Consider the following 19,376-nt stretch of genomic DNA (forward strand, 5'->3'; position numbering starts at 1 on the left):
TTTTTGAAATTTTTTGTCACAAGAGGTTATGCATGGTCATGTGGACTAGCGCTTTTCATGGAGGATCCTTCAAAATGTTTCCTAATGTTTTGAACTTCTTTATTTAAATAATTATATTTATTTCTTTAAAAGGTAGAATCAAGGTGGCTAAATTCCTAATAGATTATTTAGTTCTATTTTCAATACAATTTGATTTGGGTGTTCAATTAAATGATACTATCCTTACCTAGTTAGGATACTTAAATTGTATCCCAGCTGATGTGTTACTATGTGATTGGTTTAATTAATAGGTAATTATTAAGACTTATTATTTTTAATTTAAATAATAAATTTCTATTGGTGACATATCATTTGGAATATAAACCAAGTATTCCAACTATGTAGGTGTGGCATTATTGTTAAAAAAAAAAAACTTTTTTTAACCAATCTACCAAACTGTGAGGATAATATTTTGAATTTCTTTTTCACGAGATGCAATCATGATAATTAAATCATTAATCAAGCCAAGAAGATAAGCTCATGAAAAATGTAGGAGGAATTTATTAATTAACCATTTTCATTTGTTTTTTAAAATGGTTCCTAATCTATAATAGCCAACAAGAAATGCCTGCAACAAAATTTATTTTCCATGCAAAGGCTCTAAACAGAAATGGTTTAGAAAATACTTTTATGTGTCAATTTGAGAGAACGGAGAAAAGGAAAAAAAAAACTACTAATCGAATGACTATAATTGGAGGTGTTTCCCATTGTTATCTCTTGCAATTCTTGTACAAGATACTTCACACTTTTATGAACGAATCCAATTTTCCCCCCTCCTTTTTTTCAGTTATCTTGCACCCTACTTTCTACCCACTCTTAATTAAAATTATATATCCCTTGGACTTAAACTTTTATACTCTTATTTAACTTCAAGTGGCCAACCAACTGAGTTGTCGTATGAGAATAAAAGAATCAAATTGCCAGTCAACTTAAACTATAGCATTCCTCAACTCGTGCAATAATTAATTATAGTTGCGTTGAACAAAGAAATCATAACAATATATTAAAATTATACATAAAAGAGAATAAGAAACTCGTTCGTATAACACCGAATTTCATTTTTGGCATGAGTAATGCTGGCTTCACACTCTAATTACTCATTCAACTACTATACAAACTTATAGATGCGCACATCTGCATCTGAACATAATTTTATATAGATTTAGATATAATGATGAACAGAGCAGCCTTCCATATACTTATGCGGTTAATTGCATTAATTCTCATCCATATAGTCTCATTCCAGAATGACCCTCTCTTTACTATAGAGATATAGATGTTGAGTCAATAAATAAAATAGTATTTTATATGCCGCGCATTCGCTACTGTGCTTAAAATCTCAGCATTGTAACAATTACCAATAAGCTGCGAAGACACGGAATTGTAATTTATCCCTATATTTGATGTTTGAGAAGTCCTAATTAGTAACGACTATCTATTTTATAATTTAGTACATTTTAGTCAATGATTCTTTTGCAAAAGTTCAAACTTGTAGCTGTCAATGTTAACCCACTCGTCATTTTTTTTTAATTTTATTTATTTATTTATTTATTTGACAGGAATTAGAAGTTTAAAGTCTTAGCTAGGGGACTGATTGGGTTACATTGAGTTGGTGAAGACCCTTAACATTTACCTATAATTTATAATAAGATTTATGTCTCGTTTGAATTAAGGTTGGACAATTGTAACTTAAAATGTACATCATTAAAGTATTTGCTAACGATATCTGTTGTAACTTAAAAGCTAAATTGATTTGATTTTACACTTGTAGGATGAAAAAACTGTTATATCTTTATTAATTTTATCAAAATTATTATTTAAAAAATATATTTACTACATACCATTAGTTTTTATTTCATAGTTACAGTTACTATAATTTAAAAGTTACAGTACCTCAATACCAAATAAGATCTTAATTAGGTGGTTCTAATATTGCTAAGTCACTGTATATACAATCTATTAATGATTATTTTTTAATCTAGTGTAGTGTCACGATAATATAGTAGTTTTGGGATAACTTAAGACTTTTCAGTCTCGTAAAATTGCAAGCTTCTCTTATAATAGTTTTATCAAGTCTTAGCGGTTTTATACATCCCGATGATTTGTTTGAGTAGCTTTTGAGCAATTTTGCTTTAATTAAGTTTCATTTTAAGTATGAAGAAATGAAAATCACAAATGGTATTTGGCTTTCGTTAAGCTTTGATAATAAAATTCAAGTATAACATAAAATATGTGGAGAATAATTTAATAAAATGTGATAAATTATGCCCTTATTTGATTAAACGTCAACTCAAAAGAAAATTCGAATTTCGAATTCGAATCTTCGAAATTCAATCGATTTTGATTCTATTCTCAATATTATTTGGGTTGCTAACTCAACGGTAGAGTACTCGGCTTTTAAATACGGCTAGCATAATTCAACTCATTTTGTTGATTGGTATGAAGTTGTAAAAAATCCAACCCTTTCCGTCAGTATAACGTATTTCGGAATACTTCTAGCCTACTAAACACAAATGATAAAGTTCCTAATTACTGTTGTTAATATAAAATGAAATAATTTTCATAACATTAGTAGGGAACAAAATATATTATTCAATCCATTGAAACTGCTACATCTTTTTACAAAAAAAAAAAAAAGAGAGAGAGAAGAAAAATGAAAGCACTTCCATAATTTTGTATTAGTACTACAATTTGCGTATAAACATACTGCTAACAAATTGTAAGACCTTAGTTAATATTGAAATTTGACTGATTCTGTGTAGGGATTGGAAGGTGACCTTTCTCCTGCAAGCTCTTAACGCTGTCGTATAGGCACTGCCTCACTGGCGTAAACTTTAAGCCTAGGTCCTTAATCTTCTGATTGGAGTACTTATAGGGTTTTGCTCTTGGGCTCTTTTCATCTTTACACCTGTGTTTCGAATTTAAAAGAAAAAAAGAAATGAAATTAATTTGGTTCATCCGCCCATAATGAAAATATAGCATATTAAATAGGCAATAACATAATTATTGTGTATTCAAGGGGCTAGCATATAATATTAACTTAGAGACGGGCTAACTTTTAATGCAACATTATCTTGCATGAAATGTTCAATTAAGCACCCACCGTGGCAGAAAGGAGCACAATACTCTCAACATGACATGAGGTTCATCATTCGACCTTCTCTAAAGTTGAAGGACAAAAGTTCTTCTAAGAAAGGAAAGTGGAGGCACAAATTTTTTTATTTTTTTTAGATAGATAAATTTAAGATATCTGAATTTTGACATAATATCATAATGTCATATTTAATTTTTATATTGTGCTCGTCCTAAGGTTTGGCCGAATAATTTTCAAATAATTTTATTTAGCTATCCATTCTAGCACAAAGAGAGATAAGATTAAAAAATTCATCTCAACTTTTGTACAGTACCTCCAAGACAAATAACTTCAGAAAGTTACCTCATTGACACTAAAATTTTAATCAACGAAGATTGTTATTTTTCGGCTGGGATATATATATATTTTTAATAGGTTAAATCTTTGGGGTCGAATGGATACCGAAGTACTATTTAAACTGGAAGGATTAAATTAAGAATTTTAGGGTTGAAAGTGATAATATTCCAAATTTTAAAGTTTGAAAGGAATAATAGACTTTACTGCATGTCAAGGTGCCAAAATACAACCAGTGGACTTTAATTAGAGTAATTACTATGGATGAGAGCGACTGATGCCTACTCAATTCATGTACGTCGTTTCAATACTGTGGCAAGTATATGTTGACTGTAAATGAAATTTCATTGAAGCTCTTATAATCAAATCAACGACTAACGTCAAATATCATGGGAAAAAAAAGTATAAATTAAAAATTTGTTATTTACCTAATTGACTAGCTTCTTTGAAACTTACGTATGGCAAGACGTGTACCTACCATTACCGAGAGCCAAGTCATGTCTAAATATCCCTCTAGAAAAGTTAGGTAAAACGCTTACCAACAAAAAGTTAATTTGGTTTATCGCGCATATTTTTCATTTCATGTCCATTTTTAAACCATATAATATTGATAACTAAAGTTAAACGAACTATTCGGTTTAATTGATGAGATCAATAGGTTTGAGATTGATTTCTGTTCACATCAAAATTGAGAATACCAATAATTTGCTATCTGATAATATTTGTCGCGCCATTATTGCTCTAGTTAATAAATAACAATAGCCATAACATGCATGCAATACATAACAAAATTTTGGGGGAAAAAAAAACACACACGCACAAACACACAGAGAGAACAAGCACTTACTTGGTAGGGATTGGATATTCAGGGAAGAACTTGGCCAGAATCTCCACTACCTCGCCGCGATGGATGATGCTGTCGCTGTCAGCGCAGATGTAGCGGCCGGAGGCGGACGGGGTCTCGTAGACGAGAATATGGGCTAATGCCACATCCCTAACATCCACATACCCTTGAACTGAATTGGCATAAGTCTTTACTGAGCCAGTTAAATACTTGAGAATGTGAATAATGCTAGCATTCACAGTCGGTTGTAGCAATGTCCCTATCACCAACATAGGGTTCACCACCACCAGGTCCAGCCCTCTGGCTTTCGCCTCTTCCCACGCGGCCTTCTCTGCCACAGTTTTTGCATAGCAGTACCAGTTCTGTAAATGTCATGTGCATACTGTTAATGAGTAATACTAGAGCCACAATTTCTTTGTACAAATTATCCCATAGAAAAATATTTCGCATATGTTGAAAATTTTTATTGGATGGAGAATTAGTATAAGTTTGAGGATTCTTGAAGTAGTTTCTTTTTTGGCATGACTTGTGCCCCGTAGGCTGCTATCATGCAAACTAATCAGATAAAATAGTATTGTCGGATAAAAAATCAAAATAATTAAAATCAATAACGTGTGAAGTGTGATATATATATATATATATATATATAGTAGTTTTCTGGTCCGGGGATCATAAAGTGTGAGAAACATCCGGAAAAATTTTAAAACTGTGGGGTTTTAAAAACTTAAAACTTAAAGTACTTAAACCGCACGGTTTATTCATTTTTTCGGACATTCTCGCACTTTAAAATTCCGAATTTGAACATTTTTCTCTCTTTATAGATATATATAAATTAAAATAATTAATTTAACCTTAGTGTTCTTGCAATACTCGAGATCACTCCAGCAATGTTCGTCAACAACAATATCAGGGCTCCTGTTGGGGTCCATGTAAACTGTACCGATCGATGACGTGAATACGACACGTCGGACTTTGGCCTCCGCCGCTGCAACAATGACGTTCTTCGTTCCAATCACCGCGGGCTCCAACATTTTTTCCTTTATCATCATTAAACATATATAAGAACGGAATCCAGTTGATAAAAGAGGAAGTATACACGTAATGCATGCATAATCATTAAAAGAAAATAATCCACTGTCTATCAAGAATGGTTTAAGTACTCCAAGTACATACTTGCAAGTTCTCATTTTCTTGACAACTAAAAGAGAAAAATGAGAGACAAAAATATTATTGAAAAGACTCACTGGATCATCTGTCACAGGGGAAGCAGTATGAAAAACTCCATCACATCCATTAAATGCCTCTTTAAGACTCTCATAATCAAGAAGATCAGCTTTGCATAAAGCTAATCTTTCTTTGGCTCCTTCAAGCTCTCTCAGATGAGCATTCTTTGGATCATCTAAAGACATAAAAAACCAAAATATATGTCAATATACAAGAAAAAAAAATATGATAAATGATCTTTGTGAATTAATTAACTAACTAAAATTATATGTGTACCTGGATTCCTAACGGTTCCTTTAACACTGTAACCCTTTTCCAGGAGAAATTTAACGATCCAAGAAGCGATGAAGCCGGCGGCGCCGGTGACACAAACAGTTTGGCCGGAAACTTGCGTGCTGCTATCAATCGGCATGCTGGCTATTTTTGTTAAAAATTGAAGAATGGAAGTAAAATGAGTAAGTTGAGAGAATAAAGAGATGGGTAACTGAGTTGTATATTTATAGGGAAACCAAAGTTTTCCAAGTCTTCAAAGACGTGTGCGTTTAGTGGCAATTTAAATTATTTAATCGACTTTTCTTTTGATCGTATTATTGTAGTTTTGTGGTTGTTGGAGTATAAAATAATAATAATAATAATACTAGACTTGATGCTAATTAAGTACATGTGAATCCATAAGTGTTTAATTTGATGCTTTTGAAATTCGGAGGGATCCGTGATATGATCTAGGCAGCCGCAAAGTGCGTGTAGATTACTCGGTCTACGTTTGACAAAGTAATTGTAACAACAACTAGGGGTCGGCATATTTTAACCGAACCGATCCAAACCGACCATTTGGATCGGTTTGGATCGGTTTCATTAGTAAAAAAACTAGTTTCGGTTTATTGGATTGCAAACCGACATCACTCGGTTTGGATTTCGGTTTGGAAGGATTCCAAACCGATCCAATCCAGAAATATTATATAATTACATTATATTCTAAGTTAAGCAATCTAACTAATTATATTTATCATTTTATGCAGATTTTGACAAATCAAAAGCAATTGGGCCATAAATTTTGACAGACAAGATGCACAATATTTTAATTGTCAAATGTTGTTCAAGTTTATTTTAATTTTGTGAGTTTGTTTTGAATGAACAGGTTAAGAACTTGTTTATTATGATGTATTATGCTGTAAACTTGTATGGATGTATCTTTGAATTGTTATGTAGATATCAAAGTAGATATGAATAATATAAAAGATGTATCAATTTGGATTACGGACACAAAAAAATAACAAATAATTTAGGTAAAATAATATAAAAGAAGTGGAATTTTAGCTAATAAGTTCAAAATGGATCCAAACCGATCCAAACCGACTAGGTCGGTTTGGATCGGTTCGGTTTGAAAAAATTTTTGGTTGATATCGGTTTGAAAATATTTCAAACCGATTAGTTTGGATCGGTTTGAGAATATGTCCCAAACCGATCCAAACCGAATTTACCCACCCCTAACAACAACCGTCAAAAGAAACAAACAATGAGTTGGTGACAAAGAGTTAGACTATTGTCACCACTAAAATAAAAAAAAAAAAATCTTAAAATTTATTTTAGATACTTTACGACCTCAATCTTTCTTAAATTATGATATTGTATAACAAGTGTCTTTTATATCGAATTCTTGGCACCATCAGTGTACAACATCTCAATTTACTTTTTCTTTTTTAAAAGTATCAAAATTCTAAACTCCATCCAACACAGATATTATTTAAGTTTCATAATGGCTTACTTGCAACTGCTAGTAGTTTATTAGTTTTTTAAATGTCTCATTATTTATTCTATAGATTAAATAATTATATAGTTCTTCAGTATTTAAAATCTCAAAGAGTTTTAATTTTAGCTCTAATATGAGTTTGTAGATGTAGTTCTTTGATGGATTTAGTCATAGTGATAAATTCTTTAACAATCAAAAGAGAGATGAGAGGAAAAAAAATTATCATTAAGTGTCTTAATTCAATAAGAAAATTAACAAATAAGAGGAAGATCACAGAAACTTTTTAAACACATAAATGATAAATCTTAATTTTATAGAGAAGAAAAGAGTAAAAAATGAACTAATGGGAAATAACCTTCATATTCTAAAAATTTTAAAAATTAGATAGGGATTTTAGTGCAGTTAATGATAAATGGATTATTCATATAAAAATAATAAAATTTCTTTTTAAAATCAACTAGGGCTTTAGCCCCACATAGAGCTAACTTTGGCCCAATATAGAGCTAATCTTATGTTGCGGCTGGTGATAAATTGATGGTGTTTATGATATATGGTGTCCTGGTGATGATGATAATAGATTTAATGGTGATGAAGATAGATGAATGGAGTGTTGATGATGCTAACAGAAAGAGAGCATATAAAAGAGACAGAAAGAAAAAAAAAAAAAAGAGTACTTTTATTGTTTTTACTATTTTTTAATAAGAGTATTTTAGAAATAAATTGGTGAATTGAAAGTAGGAGATGATGAGATAAATTGAAGAGCTCATATCATTACACAATAAGTGTGCACATAAGTCATAACTAGTCTGATTTATTAGGCTTTACAACAAAACACGTGCTTCCTAAACGTCAACGAAAATAGTACGAGATGACGACGCATATTTATTCGCAAGTCAGATCATGATAGCTTTGAAATCAGTTATAACAATCCTGACCCTACTTTGAACATATAGGCCATTACAATTTTGCTATCGGAATATAAAATCTAAAACGCATCAACTATATTAGGAGAACCTACCACGATTTAAGTATCCAATTGAGTTAAATATTTTTTGATTTAATCCCCGCCCTTTATTTTATAGGGAGATTACTAATTTTTTCTTTACTGAAATTAATACAAACTAGTTATCTCTCCCACCTTTTTCATAAAAGCCAATAACCCTTGGCACTACAATTTAAGTTATAATATTATCATTATTTTCAAAACTATTTTTACTCATATTTATTATTAGTTAACTAGACTATATAAATGGAAGAAAAAAAGGACACTTATTCCCCTCAAAATTTAGGGAAATGGTTATAAAAGCTCCTACGTTTTCAAAATGATACACTAAGATGCCCTTTTTACCATAATATCCTTTGAATATAGTAATTAGAAAATTAATTTTAAAGTTTTTTAGTTAATACAAATTTAATATAAATAATATAATCTATCTAGTAGACTAATAATATTAAATTATTTTTAACATAAAATAAAATTAAAATTTTAAATTATTATATTTATTTTAATAATATATTTATAAAGATCTTAAATAAATCTTTGGTTAAATAGATTTTATAATTAGCAAAAGATCTCCCTATTAATAATATTAAAATTATTTTTTACATAATATTCGAAATAATTTTAAGAATTTATTTATTTTAATATTATATTTCTATTTATTATTAAAAATTACTTTAATGTAATAAAATAAGTCTAATAGATTGTAAAACATCAAAATATCTTTTAAGTATTAAAATTATTTTCAAATATATATATATATTATTTTAATGCTATATTTCTATTTATTTTAATATTTTGGAATCAATTTTTTTGGGTTTATAGAGTCAAAAGGTATTATGGTTAAAAATGTTGGTGTCCCTTATTAAAAACTTAGAGGGTCTTTGTGATCATTTTCCCAAATCGTAAGGATTTAGGCATCCTTTCTCCTAAATGAAAATTTAAAAAAAAATTAAAATACAAAAAATAAGAACTATAAGTTTTGGTGTGAATAAAGAAATTAATAACAAGATATTTTTCGTATACTTTTTGTTGTTTTTAAACATCTTTCCTTATAATTAATATATATTTTATATTTTCAAGATAAAATATCAAACAAATTACCCATTTACTCCCTTTTTCCTTTAATTTTTGCATGTGTGTTTTAGTGTGCAGCTAGCCCCATGAATATATCATTTTTTTAATATCTAAATATCTTTGTACATGCAATAAAATTTTTATCCTTTAATTCGACATTTTTTTTCAAAAGATAGATGTAGGTAAAGCCAAACTAATTTTTAGATCTCCTATTTTCCTTAGGATTCAAGCCTACACGGTGGTCAAATAAAGAAAGATATTTAAAAACTACTTGGTCAAATCCATGAGGCATTTGATCATTTGGGATTAGGGATCAACTAAAACAATTAGCTTATTCTTCTTTGGTAAATATCCCTATGATCCTTAGTATAGGCACATTATTCTGTTACTCTTTATATAATTAGATCACCCTTTGAGAGTAAGAGACCATTTAATCTTCTTCCTTCCTAAATAAAGATGTAAGTGAAGTTCAAATTTATTTTTCAGTCCTTTACCTCTCCCAAGATTAAAATTCGAGTAGCCAACCAAATAAAACTACTTAAAAACCACTCAATCACACTCTTAGAATCTAATTGATAATTAATGTTTATGTCTAAGAAGTTTATTTCATATTCTGCTTGCTTAGTTCTTAATCTATAAGAAAAATTAAGCCCTGTTAGTGAAGCTTAGAGTATAATTAAGTAGCATGCTAGCGATTTATCAAAATATAAAAAGTGTGAGACACAAAGGTTATATGAAGTGTTAAAATATGAGGTTTATTATGCTCCTAATAATTAGGTATAAGTTTTGTAAGCAAGTATTTAAAATGGCATCAATATCTTTAATGGCAGGCTAAAATATTTTATTTGGCAATTGAATAGTTATAACTAAAGGTATTTGGTCCCTAAAAATACTAAAAGCATGTTTATAGAGATTTAGATTTCCTCGAATTAACTCATTTATTACTTTTTTCTTATTTTATATGATTTTTCATTGCAAATAATTTGTGTTTGTAACAGCCACCTATCCATTCAATTATAATTTATTTATTCATTTATTTTCGAAATTGGAATTGTTATAAGCACAATCAGACAATGTATCTGAATCTGAGATTAAATCATCACTTAGCTTGAGGCGCCTTACCATCAAATTATATATAGTATCGCGTGTTGATAACTTAATTAAGTTTATACAATTCAATAAATATATATGGGACAGTACTATCCAATTCAATAAACGCATGTTTCGAATAGAGAAAAAACATATGGGACAGTACTATCAATTCAATAAATGCATGTTTCGAATGTAAAGGCCCCCTCTTAATTATTATTAATCAACTCAAAAAAAAATTGCGTGAATGGGCACACATATGATGTGGTGGCCATTTAAGTTTCTCTCTTAAGTCGGTAAGACATGTTTTTATTTTTCGAAAATTCTTGACCGCATAAATGCAATATCGTAGTAAAATAATAGTGATTATCGTCAACAATCTTCAAATGAAAAATTATCATCTTGGTTGTTTAATTTTAGTAAAGGGGCGGATAAGCAGGCACTAAAATTATCTCAATTTTAATTTATCAATATCTATTGGATTTAAGTTGAACTAATAGATGAGATTTATTAAAATTAAATATTTAAAAAAAATTAATATTTTCTTTCACTGTATAGACCTTGCCTTAAATCTCTCTGTTTATATTTTCTCTCTTCTTTTACACGTGTTCTCTCCCTCTACCTCTCTTCTCTTCTCTACTCTAATTTTTTTTTTCAATCTCCGACTTTTTCGTTCTTTCTTTTTTCCTCAGCCACGAAAATTTCTTTACTCCAAAATAGATATAGTATATTTTCTTTAATTCGCTTTAGCATTTTATAATGAACTGGCCTTTACTAGAAGAGTTTTTTGAACTATTCAATCACTAATTCTTGCAAAGGGACAAAAAAAAGTAAATGGGTTTTGGTTGTTAGTAAAATATTTTTACCAGTTAGATCTAGAGATGAGATTTGAAGGGAAAATTCTAATGTAACGTAGAACAAATTGATTGATCCCAAATCATATTGAAGCAAATACACAATTTGGTATTAACGTGCTTGTTAATAGACAAGTACAATCACAAGGTTTTCTCGTTAAGCTTGTGTTTGATGAATTTTGGGTGGGGGACCAATTTCGATGGTTAAAATTGATCATTTGTGCTTTCAATGCATGCGAAGAGATAAAATAGACGAAGCAAAGAGTCGTGGCTGGGAAAAAAAAAAGCGCAAAACAAAAGTCAAGGACTTAAAAAAAAACAAGAGAAGAGAAGAGAGAGATAGAGAGCGAGAGAGAGCATGTGCGTAACAAGATAGAAAATATGAGAAAGGATTTGTGATGGAGTCCACAGAAAATGAAAAAATATCAAATATTTAATTTTAGTAAATCTCATTTATTAATTCAACTTCAATCTAATAAATATTATTGACTATGAAATTGAGAGTATTTTTAAAAGAATGTTGACCCATATATGTTAGAGGGTCCTAATGGCAAGGGATTTTGCTAACAAAAAAGCCTTCAACACTACCCAATACCCACCTCCTTTTCCAAAAAATGCCTTTCTTTATTATAGAAGTACGATTTTTTTTAAAACTATCATTGAAAAAAGAAAAGGTTATTTATTGATCAAATTAGATATAAAAGACATATGTTGTTAAAACAAACCATTTTTCAGTTTTACAGTTCATTTCATTATTTTTTTTTTATTTTAGTTAATCTCATCCATTGATGCAACTTAAATCTAATATATATGAATAAGTGTAAAATTAAATGTACTTTTAAGGTTACTAATCCGTCCCATTTAAAAGTTCAATTAAACACCAATGTTATTTAAGGTTTAATGATATATCATCCAAAACACATTTTTATTATTACTCCGAAAATTTGCATATGAATTCTTATGTTTACAAACTTAAAACATTATATATATATAGAGAGAGAGAGAGACACACACACAATATATATATATCTTCCATATTGTTAAAATGCGAAATTTCTCATCATCATCCATCTATCTTAGCTATCTTCGATAGAATTGCAAGTGGTACAGCAAGTAGTAGTAATATAAGGATAGCTCATATCTTAGCTATCTTCCATATTATTAAAATGCGAAATTTCTCATCATCATCCAAAACACATTTTTAATAGATATTCTGACTTGCAATTTTTTATTGCATGATGATTTGATTCTCTAGGGCTAGCTGGCTTTGAATGGGTTGGTGGCGAGATAATATCAATATATATATCATTATCAGGAATTGGTGACACCAAACGAAAATTTGTTCCGTGATGTATGAACAAGCAGGTTTTTAACTGACCTTTGATTTTCAAATGGAAAGTTTGACGGACTAAGAAATATTTTAAATGTGAAATTTTGAGAAACCACGAATTGTGGTTATTGACTTTGGTTCGAGTTTATGACGCTTGTAGGGTTTAATCAAAGGGTGACAACAGCTACACTATAGGCAGTCAAATTCTTGTAGCTTCAAAAATTTCCCTGTTGAAATGGAGGTTTATTAATTTCCATGAATTGGGGTTGGTGTTAGTCGGCGGTGACGAAGATGTGATGTAACACCTTCACACACTTCAAATCCGAGTATATTACGGACTCACTTGCAATTGCTGTGACGGGGTTAAAAAATAATTTTATAAAGTTAAAAATTATTTTATTGTTTGATAAATTTTTTTACAAGTTGGAAAATTATATAATTATGCAATGAAAATTACGGCATCAATACTGTAATAAATATAAATATTATAAATTACACATAAAATTAGTAAATGAAAAGTAAAACCAATAAATTCATACAATATTATTAATTATTTAAAAAATTAACATCGTTTCTATAGAATTTTAGTGAAAACTATTTGATTCATTTACAAAAATATTTTCCTTAATAAAAAAAGAAAAAAAAACTCATTAATTAAAAAAAATTATACTGAAAAAAGTGGAATAAGTTTTATTGAATTTGTTTAACCATTAATTCTATATTTATTCTAGGACATTTGTATACTTTTTTTCTCCCATTTTCTATAATAACATCTATTTACTACATAAGTTAATCAAGCACAATTATTTATCTTGATACGGATCAAGCAAAAACAAAATTAAAAAAATATTCTTATATTACTAGACACACATACAATATATCAATAAAATTGTATCTAATTTTGAGTCTTATGCATACTTCATATATTTTCAAACTTTTTACCTCTACTTAGAGACCATTTAGGATTGTTCTTGAGGAAGTGTAGAAATATGCAAAATAACCTCATTTTACAACAACTATGAAAGATATTAAAATAATATTTTTTCAAAATCTAATTTTGAGAATAAATTTCATCCTGAATAAAATATCATATGTATTACATAAATGCAAAACTAGCGTTATTCAATTTAAATTAATATATATATATATAAGGTAATAAAGATTGTAATGAGTTTTTATTTTACAATTGTGGATTTTTTTTTTGTAATAACTCTTATATCAATTTATTTATTTTTTGTTAAAAAAATGTATTTATTTGATCTTTTATTCATAAGTTTTAGGCGTAATCTACAGAATTTATGTTTTATTTTGCACTTAATGTTGATTTACTTGTTTTATGTTATATTTGTAAGTATTCGTTTTATTTATCAATAATACATCAAATTACTAGCTTTATAATAATTTACTTGTTCTACCTTCCTTTTACAAGTCTTATGTTCTATTTCCAAAATTTATATTTCATTTTTTTTATTTAGTGTTGATTTACTAGTTTTATGTTCTATTTACAAGTTTTTGTTTTTTTTACCATTAATACAATAATTAACTAGTTTTATATTAATTTATTTGTTTTACCTTCCATTTACAGGTTTTATGTTCCATTTTTAAATTTAATTTTTTATTTTGCACTTAATGTTGATTTACTAATTTTATGTTATATTTCTAAGTTTTTGTTTTATTTACTAGTAGTGCATCAATTTACCAGTTTTGTTGTAATTTACTTATTTTACCTTTACTTTACAAGTCTTTTGTTTCATTTCCAAAATTTATGTTTTATTTTACAGTTAATGTTGATTTACTAGTTTTAACTTATATTTGCAAGTTTTTGTTTTGTTTACTAGTAGTACATCAATTCACTAGTTTTATATCAATGTTAGAGTGCAATTTATGCACTAGTTTTGCATTGTTTACTTCCCTTAATATCGATGTTTTGCACTTAATAATAGTGATTTACTTGTGATTTATTTTTGTAGGTGCAATTCTATTGATTGGTGATAAAATTGAGCTACAAGATGATGTTTAAGGATGATTGTTCTCTTGTAGAAATTATGAGCGACAGAAGAACTTTGTTGATAAGGCGTGGGCGCGTGCTGTCAACTGCGGACCTGCAGTTTTTAGTTTAACGTGTTTTGTATTTTTGGCTATTTTTGTAATTACGAATTTAATATTTCATATATTAGTATTTTATTTTAAATAGAACTCTAAAAGAGAAGAGAGAGAGATTATTTAAGGGAGGAATCTATTGTGAAAAAGAGGGATTTTGGGGGGATTGGAGAAAAAAGAAATAAACCCTAGATCTTAATCTTTCTCTTCTCTCTATGAAGAACTAAACCTATTTTTCTGGTTGAAAGATAATGAAGTTTGATTCATCACTACTGTGAGATCTTTCTTGTGCTTTAATTGTTTTATTACTTTTTGGGTATTTGTTTATTCTCTGAATTAGTTTCATGATTATATTTGTTAATTAGGTAATTGGCCACTATTTAATTATCAACTTAATCTATTGTCAATTAAAGGATTCACCGTATGAAGAATTTAATGTTTGTGACAAATAACATAGCAGAGAGTTGTGTTGTGAGAATAAACAATCTAATTTAAATAAATCATCATATGTGTTGATTAGGATTTGGGTCTCTCTGGTTTTTCAGGCTGTCAATTGATTAAATCCTATGATCGTATCTAGGGTTGTCTATTGATTAGGGAAATATCCAACGGTCGTACCTTAGTTATCGACTAGTTAAGAAGAGATTGGCTATTAGAGGGTCTCAATAGCTATAACCGGTCTATTCATAAGTAATAATAATCTATATTTGAATCAATGATCAGTAGTCGAATCAAGCTGAGTTAATTCATTCAATCAGAGCTTTCTCCAATTTGAATTACAACTTTAATTTGCATTCTTGTTATTTTAATTTAATTTTATTATTGTCAACAAAACCCCCATTTTATGTTTTACGTTTTAAAAGGATTTAAATAATTACCGATCTCTGTGGACACGACCCTGCTCAATCACTATACACAATTTATTTAGAGTAGGAATTTATTTTTGTTGGCTTCGACAACCATCAATCAATTTACTTGTTTTATCTTTCATTTACAAATCTTATATTTAATTTCTAAAAATTATGTTTTATTTTACACTTAATGTTGATTTATGCGTTTTATGTTATATTTGCAAGTTTTTGTTTTATTTACTAATAATACATCAATTTATCAGTTTTATATTAGTCTACTCATTTTACCTTCCATTTAGAAGTCTTATGTTTAATTTCTAAAATTTATGTTTTATTTTACAGTTAATGTTGATTTACAAGTTTTATATTAAATTTACAAGTTTAATGTTTCGTTTACATAATTTATATTCAATTACAGTATTGATACCGTAACTTTATTCACAACATTATAGATTAAAAGTTTCTTTCGATAAAATTATTTTATTACAACATATTTTGAAAGTAAGAAATGAGTAGTTTATCATTAACATAATTAATTAGTGATACATCCTCAGTTTAATTTTGTGAATTTTTCTTATTTAAGTATTTAACACTGTTTAATTTTAATTTCCACTTTATCTATCAATTTACTTAATTTATTTAATTTATCAAGAAATATGAATAAAAGTACCTTTATAAGGTGATGTTGTAAAATTATGATGTCATATAACTAAGAATAACGAAGTATTATCAAATACTAGGGGATATATAACATATGGTACTGAAAGAAAGAAAATTGATATTTACTCTAAACGAACAACAACAGGGTGTCTTCAAGGGTGAACGCCACAATACTCATGACGGTGAATCTGCCATTGACAACCCAGTAGAAACAAGCAAAGAGGCAGTGAAAGGAAGCAGTTCCAACGATGTTGGCACAATTGTCATGGATGACGAGACGTAACGGAAGGGCTTCAAAACTTTAAGCTAGGTCTATATGTAATGTACAGGGAAACTGTTAGTATTAATTAGCATGTAATTTCCAGGTTAATGAATATCAGCTCATTTTTGCCATCTATTTTTCTCACAGAGCTGTACATTGCATTGTTTATAGCATGTGCTCATTTTTTCTAGGGTTCTTTTCATCCAAACATCTGCGTTCAAAATTTTAAAAAATGAAGATTAATTAACAAAATTGTAACTCAAAGTTCATTATTCCAAATTATGCATATTTATTTATTTATAAATTAAAAGTTTTGATGCTCAATCATTAGTGACAGACAGAATGAGGATTTTGGTTTGACCGGAGCTATAATAGTAAAAAAGAATTATAAAATACACATAAAAATTAGCTAAATTCCAATTTATACCCCTATATTTCTTTTTCTTTTTCTTTTAGCCCATGCAGAAAGGTGCTCAACCTATATCATTTAGACACTCCACATGATTTTCATATTAAAGTCAATAAAGAAAAGAGAAATGGGACCATTCTTCTAATCCCAGTCGCTCCTCAACAAACAAAAATTCAAAGCACAAAAAAAAAATTGTCTTTTACTAACAAAATGGAAAGAACTCCGTACTGGGGCCAGGGCATGATGAACATTATTAGGTGAATAGAGTTTGTAGGTCCAAATCTTGAAAAAGGCTTGAGTTAGGTGAGAAGCATTTTGGTCCATTAATTTTTCATTATTTGTAATTTGATTCAACTTTTTGTTAGGTTCTTCTTTGGGTCACTCTCTCTTAGCTTTGGTGGGATTACTTTATATTTGCTTCTTCTAAGTAGTACTAGGCAAAGTTGGTGGAACTGCTTCACCACAAGAAGATATCAATATTATTATTTTATTTTTTAAATTATTGCACCAGTACTGGGTCAGCATGATATTTATTTCCTAGGCTTTTTAAGTTATATTTATTGGAATTTATTATCAGACTTTTTAGTACAAAAATGAGTAATATAATAATGAGGTCAGAGGGTAAATTTTACTCTGATATAAGTTATATTAAATGTAGTTTAGAAGATCCTTATTTCCTTAACTTGGTCCCATGAATCAATTAATTGTATATGCCTTTTTGTTTTAAAAGAATGTTACTTCATGCAATTATTCCTCTGTAAAAGGTTAAAAAAAAGAAAAAAGAAAAAAAGAAACAAATTAACCTTGGCACTTGAAAGTATATTCTGGTTTTGAGGATTTTATGTGAAGTTTTTGAACGTGTCCGTTATCAAATAAAATTTCAAATTTTCGATCAAACCCTCGAGTTTTTCATTATCGGCTTCAAAGACTGCATATTATATATACTAAGTTAGGGTCAAAAAAGAAAATTTATAAGAAAATATAATATAGGACTTAAGTTTTCACAAGAGATTTGAAGTTTGTAGTCATTTTCATTTTATTTTAATTTCTTATAGAATAACGAAAAAGACAACAGAAAGAGACTGTAATATAAAAACAAATTAAAAAAAGAATATAGAAGAGACAGAAAGGAAAAAAAAAGTTTTTATTTTTATTTTTTTACTACTTTTTAATAAGGGTATTTTGGAAATAAATGGGTGAATTGAAAAGTAGGGGATGATGAGATAAATTGAAGGGTTCAAATTATTACACAATAAATATATATGCACATAATCATTCTGATTTATTAAGATTTACAATAACCTAATACGTGTTTTCTAGAGGATATATAACATATGGTATATAGTAATTTCAATAAACGAAAACTGATAGTCTCCGTAACTTTTTAAATGAGACCTAAGAGGAGTACAAAGGGAATTAAAGAAGAAGCATCGAAAAATAAGAAAAGAAACAAATAATAATGGCAATTGTTTAAATGTAGCTTCAGTCTATTTATATGTTGCATCCCTTCCATTGAAGATGTTTTTAATATTTCTTTCTCGTAGAACTTATGAACAAGAAAAAAAAAATTAAATTATTGATTACTTAAAATTATAAAATTAATACCAATAACTTTTTAGTTAAGTTATCATGCACCTCATCACCTTATTTTTAAGGTTTCGTCTCTTCATAATTATGAGAGTTTATTTAATCATTTTTTTTGTTTCAGATTTTTAAATTAAATTTCAACTGCGATACGATACGAGATAGATTCTAATAGATATGTTGGACGGTATTTATCAATATTCAAATTATAACCTCTAACGTAAACTTTAAGTATATATTATATACATATAATCAATGGTGATTCTCGGGATGTAGGATAAAATATTATTATGTCCTCATTCAGAGTAGGCAAGATGTGTGTGTATCAAAAAAATGTTAAACATTTTGACCAACTTCATAATGCAACATCGAATTAAAAAAATAATAGTGGGTATAGTTTATATTTTTTTACGTTACCGGCCATAAGAGTGGAGAAAGGCATTCCTGGCTTCTTTGTCAAATAAACCTTGAAAATTGATTAAAAAAGAAAAAAAAAACTTAAGAGTGGTACAACGACGATAAAAAGAAAATTACATCCGGTTGAATTATATAATGCTAACTGAAAAATTAACATTATTTTTTAATCAATACTATAATTTCATATAAGCGTAAGACTCTTTGATTCATGGTGCTCAAATTTGTGCAGCTGCAGCATCCAGAGCCCGAGCTTGAACATTAATTAACCGAAGACTGTTTTTATCGACAATCTAGCTAAACTAGAAGTAATAAAAACATAAATTTGAAGGGAAAATAATACCTATGTTCTTAAAATTAAAAAAACAATAGTTATGTAAATCCTCACATTTTTAATAAGAGACATCAATTTTTTTTTTTTACTATAATACTCTTTGTCTTTATTAACTAAAAAAAAGACTC

The 19,376-nt window shown here is 28.5% G+C and overlaps 1 protein-coding gene across 1 annotated transcript; it reads right to left on the reverse strand.

Moving 5' to 3' along the window:
• Positions 1-2,607: 2,607 nt before the first annotated feature.
• LOC102615391 (cinnamoyl-CoA reductase 1-like) lies at positions 2,608-6,008 on the reverse strand. Its single transcript, XM_006493289.4, has 5 exons — positions 5,811-6,008; positions 5,555-5,709; positions 5,162-5,347; positions 4,314-4,672; positions 2,608-2,947 (listed from the first exon to the last, which is right to left on the reverse strand). The coding sequence occupies exons 1-5, from the start codon at positions 5,944-5,946 to the stop codon at positions 2,767-2,769; spliced, it is 1,017 nt and encodes a 338-aa protein (XP_006493352.2). The 5' UTR covers positions 5,947-6,008; the 3' UTR covers positions 2,608-2,766.
• Positions 6,009-19,376: the final 13,368 nt, after the last annotated feature.

This window comes from Citrus sinensis, chromosome 7, assembly GCF_022201045.2.
Source record: "Citrus sinensis cultivar Valencia sweet orange chromosome 7, DVS_A1.0, whole genome shotgun sequence".
Classification (NCBI taxonomy): Eukaryota; Viridiplantae; Streptophyta; class Magnoliopsida; order Sapindales; family Rutaceae; genus Citrus; species Citrus sinensis.

Excerpts from the sequence above, each read along its gene's own strand:
- LOC102615391 (XM_006493289.4), bottom strand. The coding sequence starts at position 5,946 with ATGCCGATTGATAGCAGCACGCAAGTTTCCGGCCAAACTGTTTGTGTC. Across the intron at positions 4,673-5,161 it reads AGTATTGCAAGAACACTAAG|AACTGGTACTGCTATGCAAA; the intron begins GTTAAATTAATT and ends TGACATTTACAG. Across the intron at positions 2,948-4,313 it reads GAATATCCAATCCCTACCAA|GTGTAAAGATGAAAAGAGCC; the intron begins GTAAGTGCTTGT and ends TTCGAAACACAG.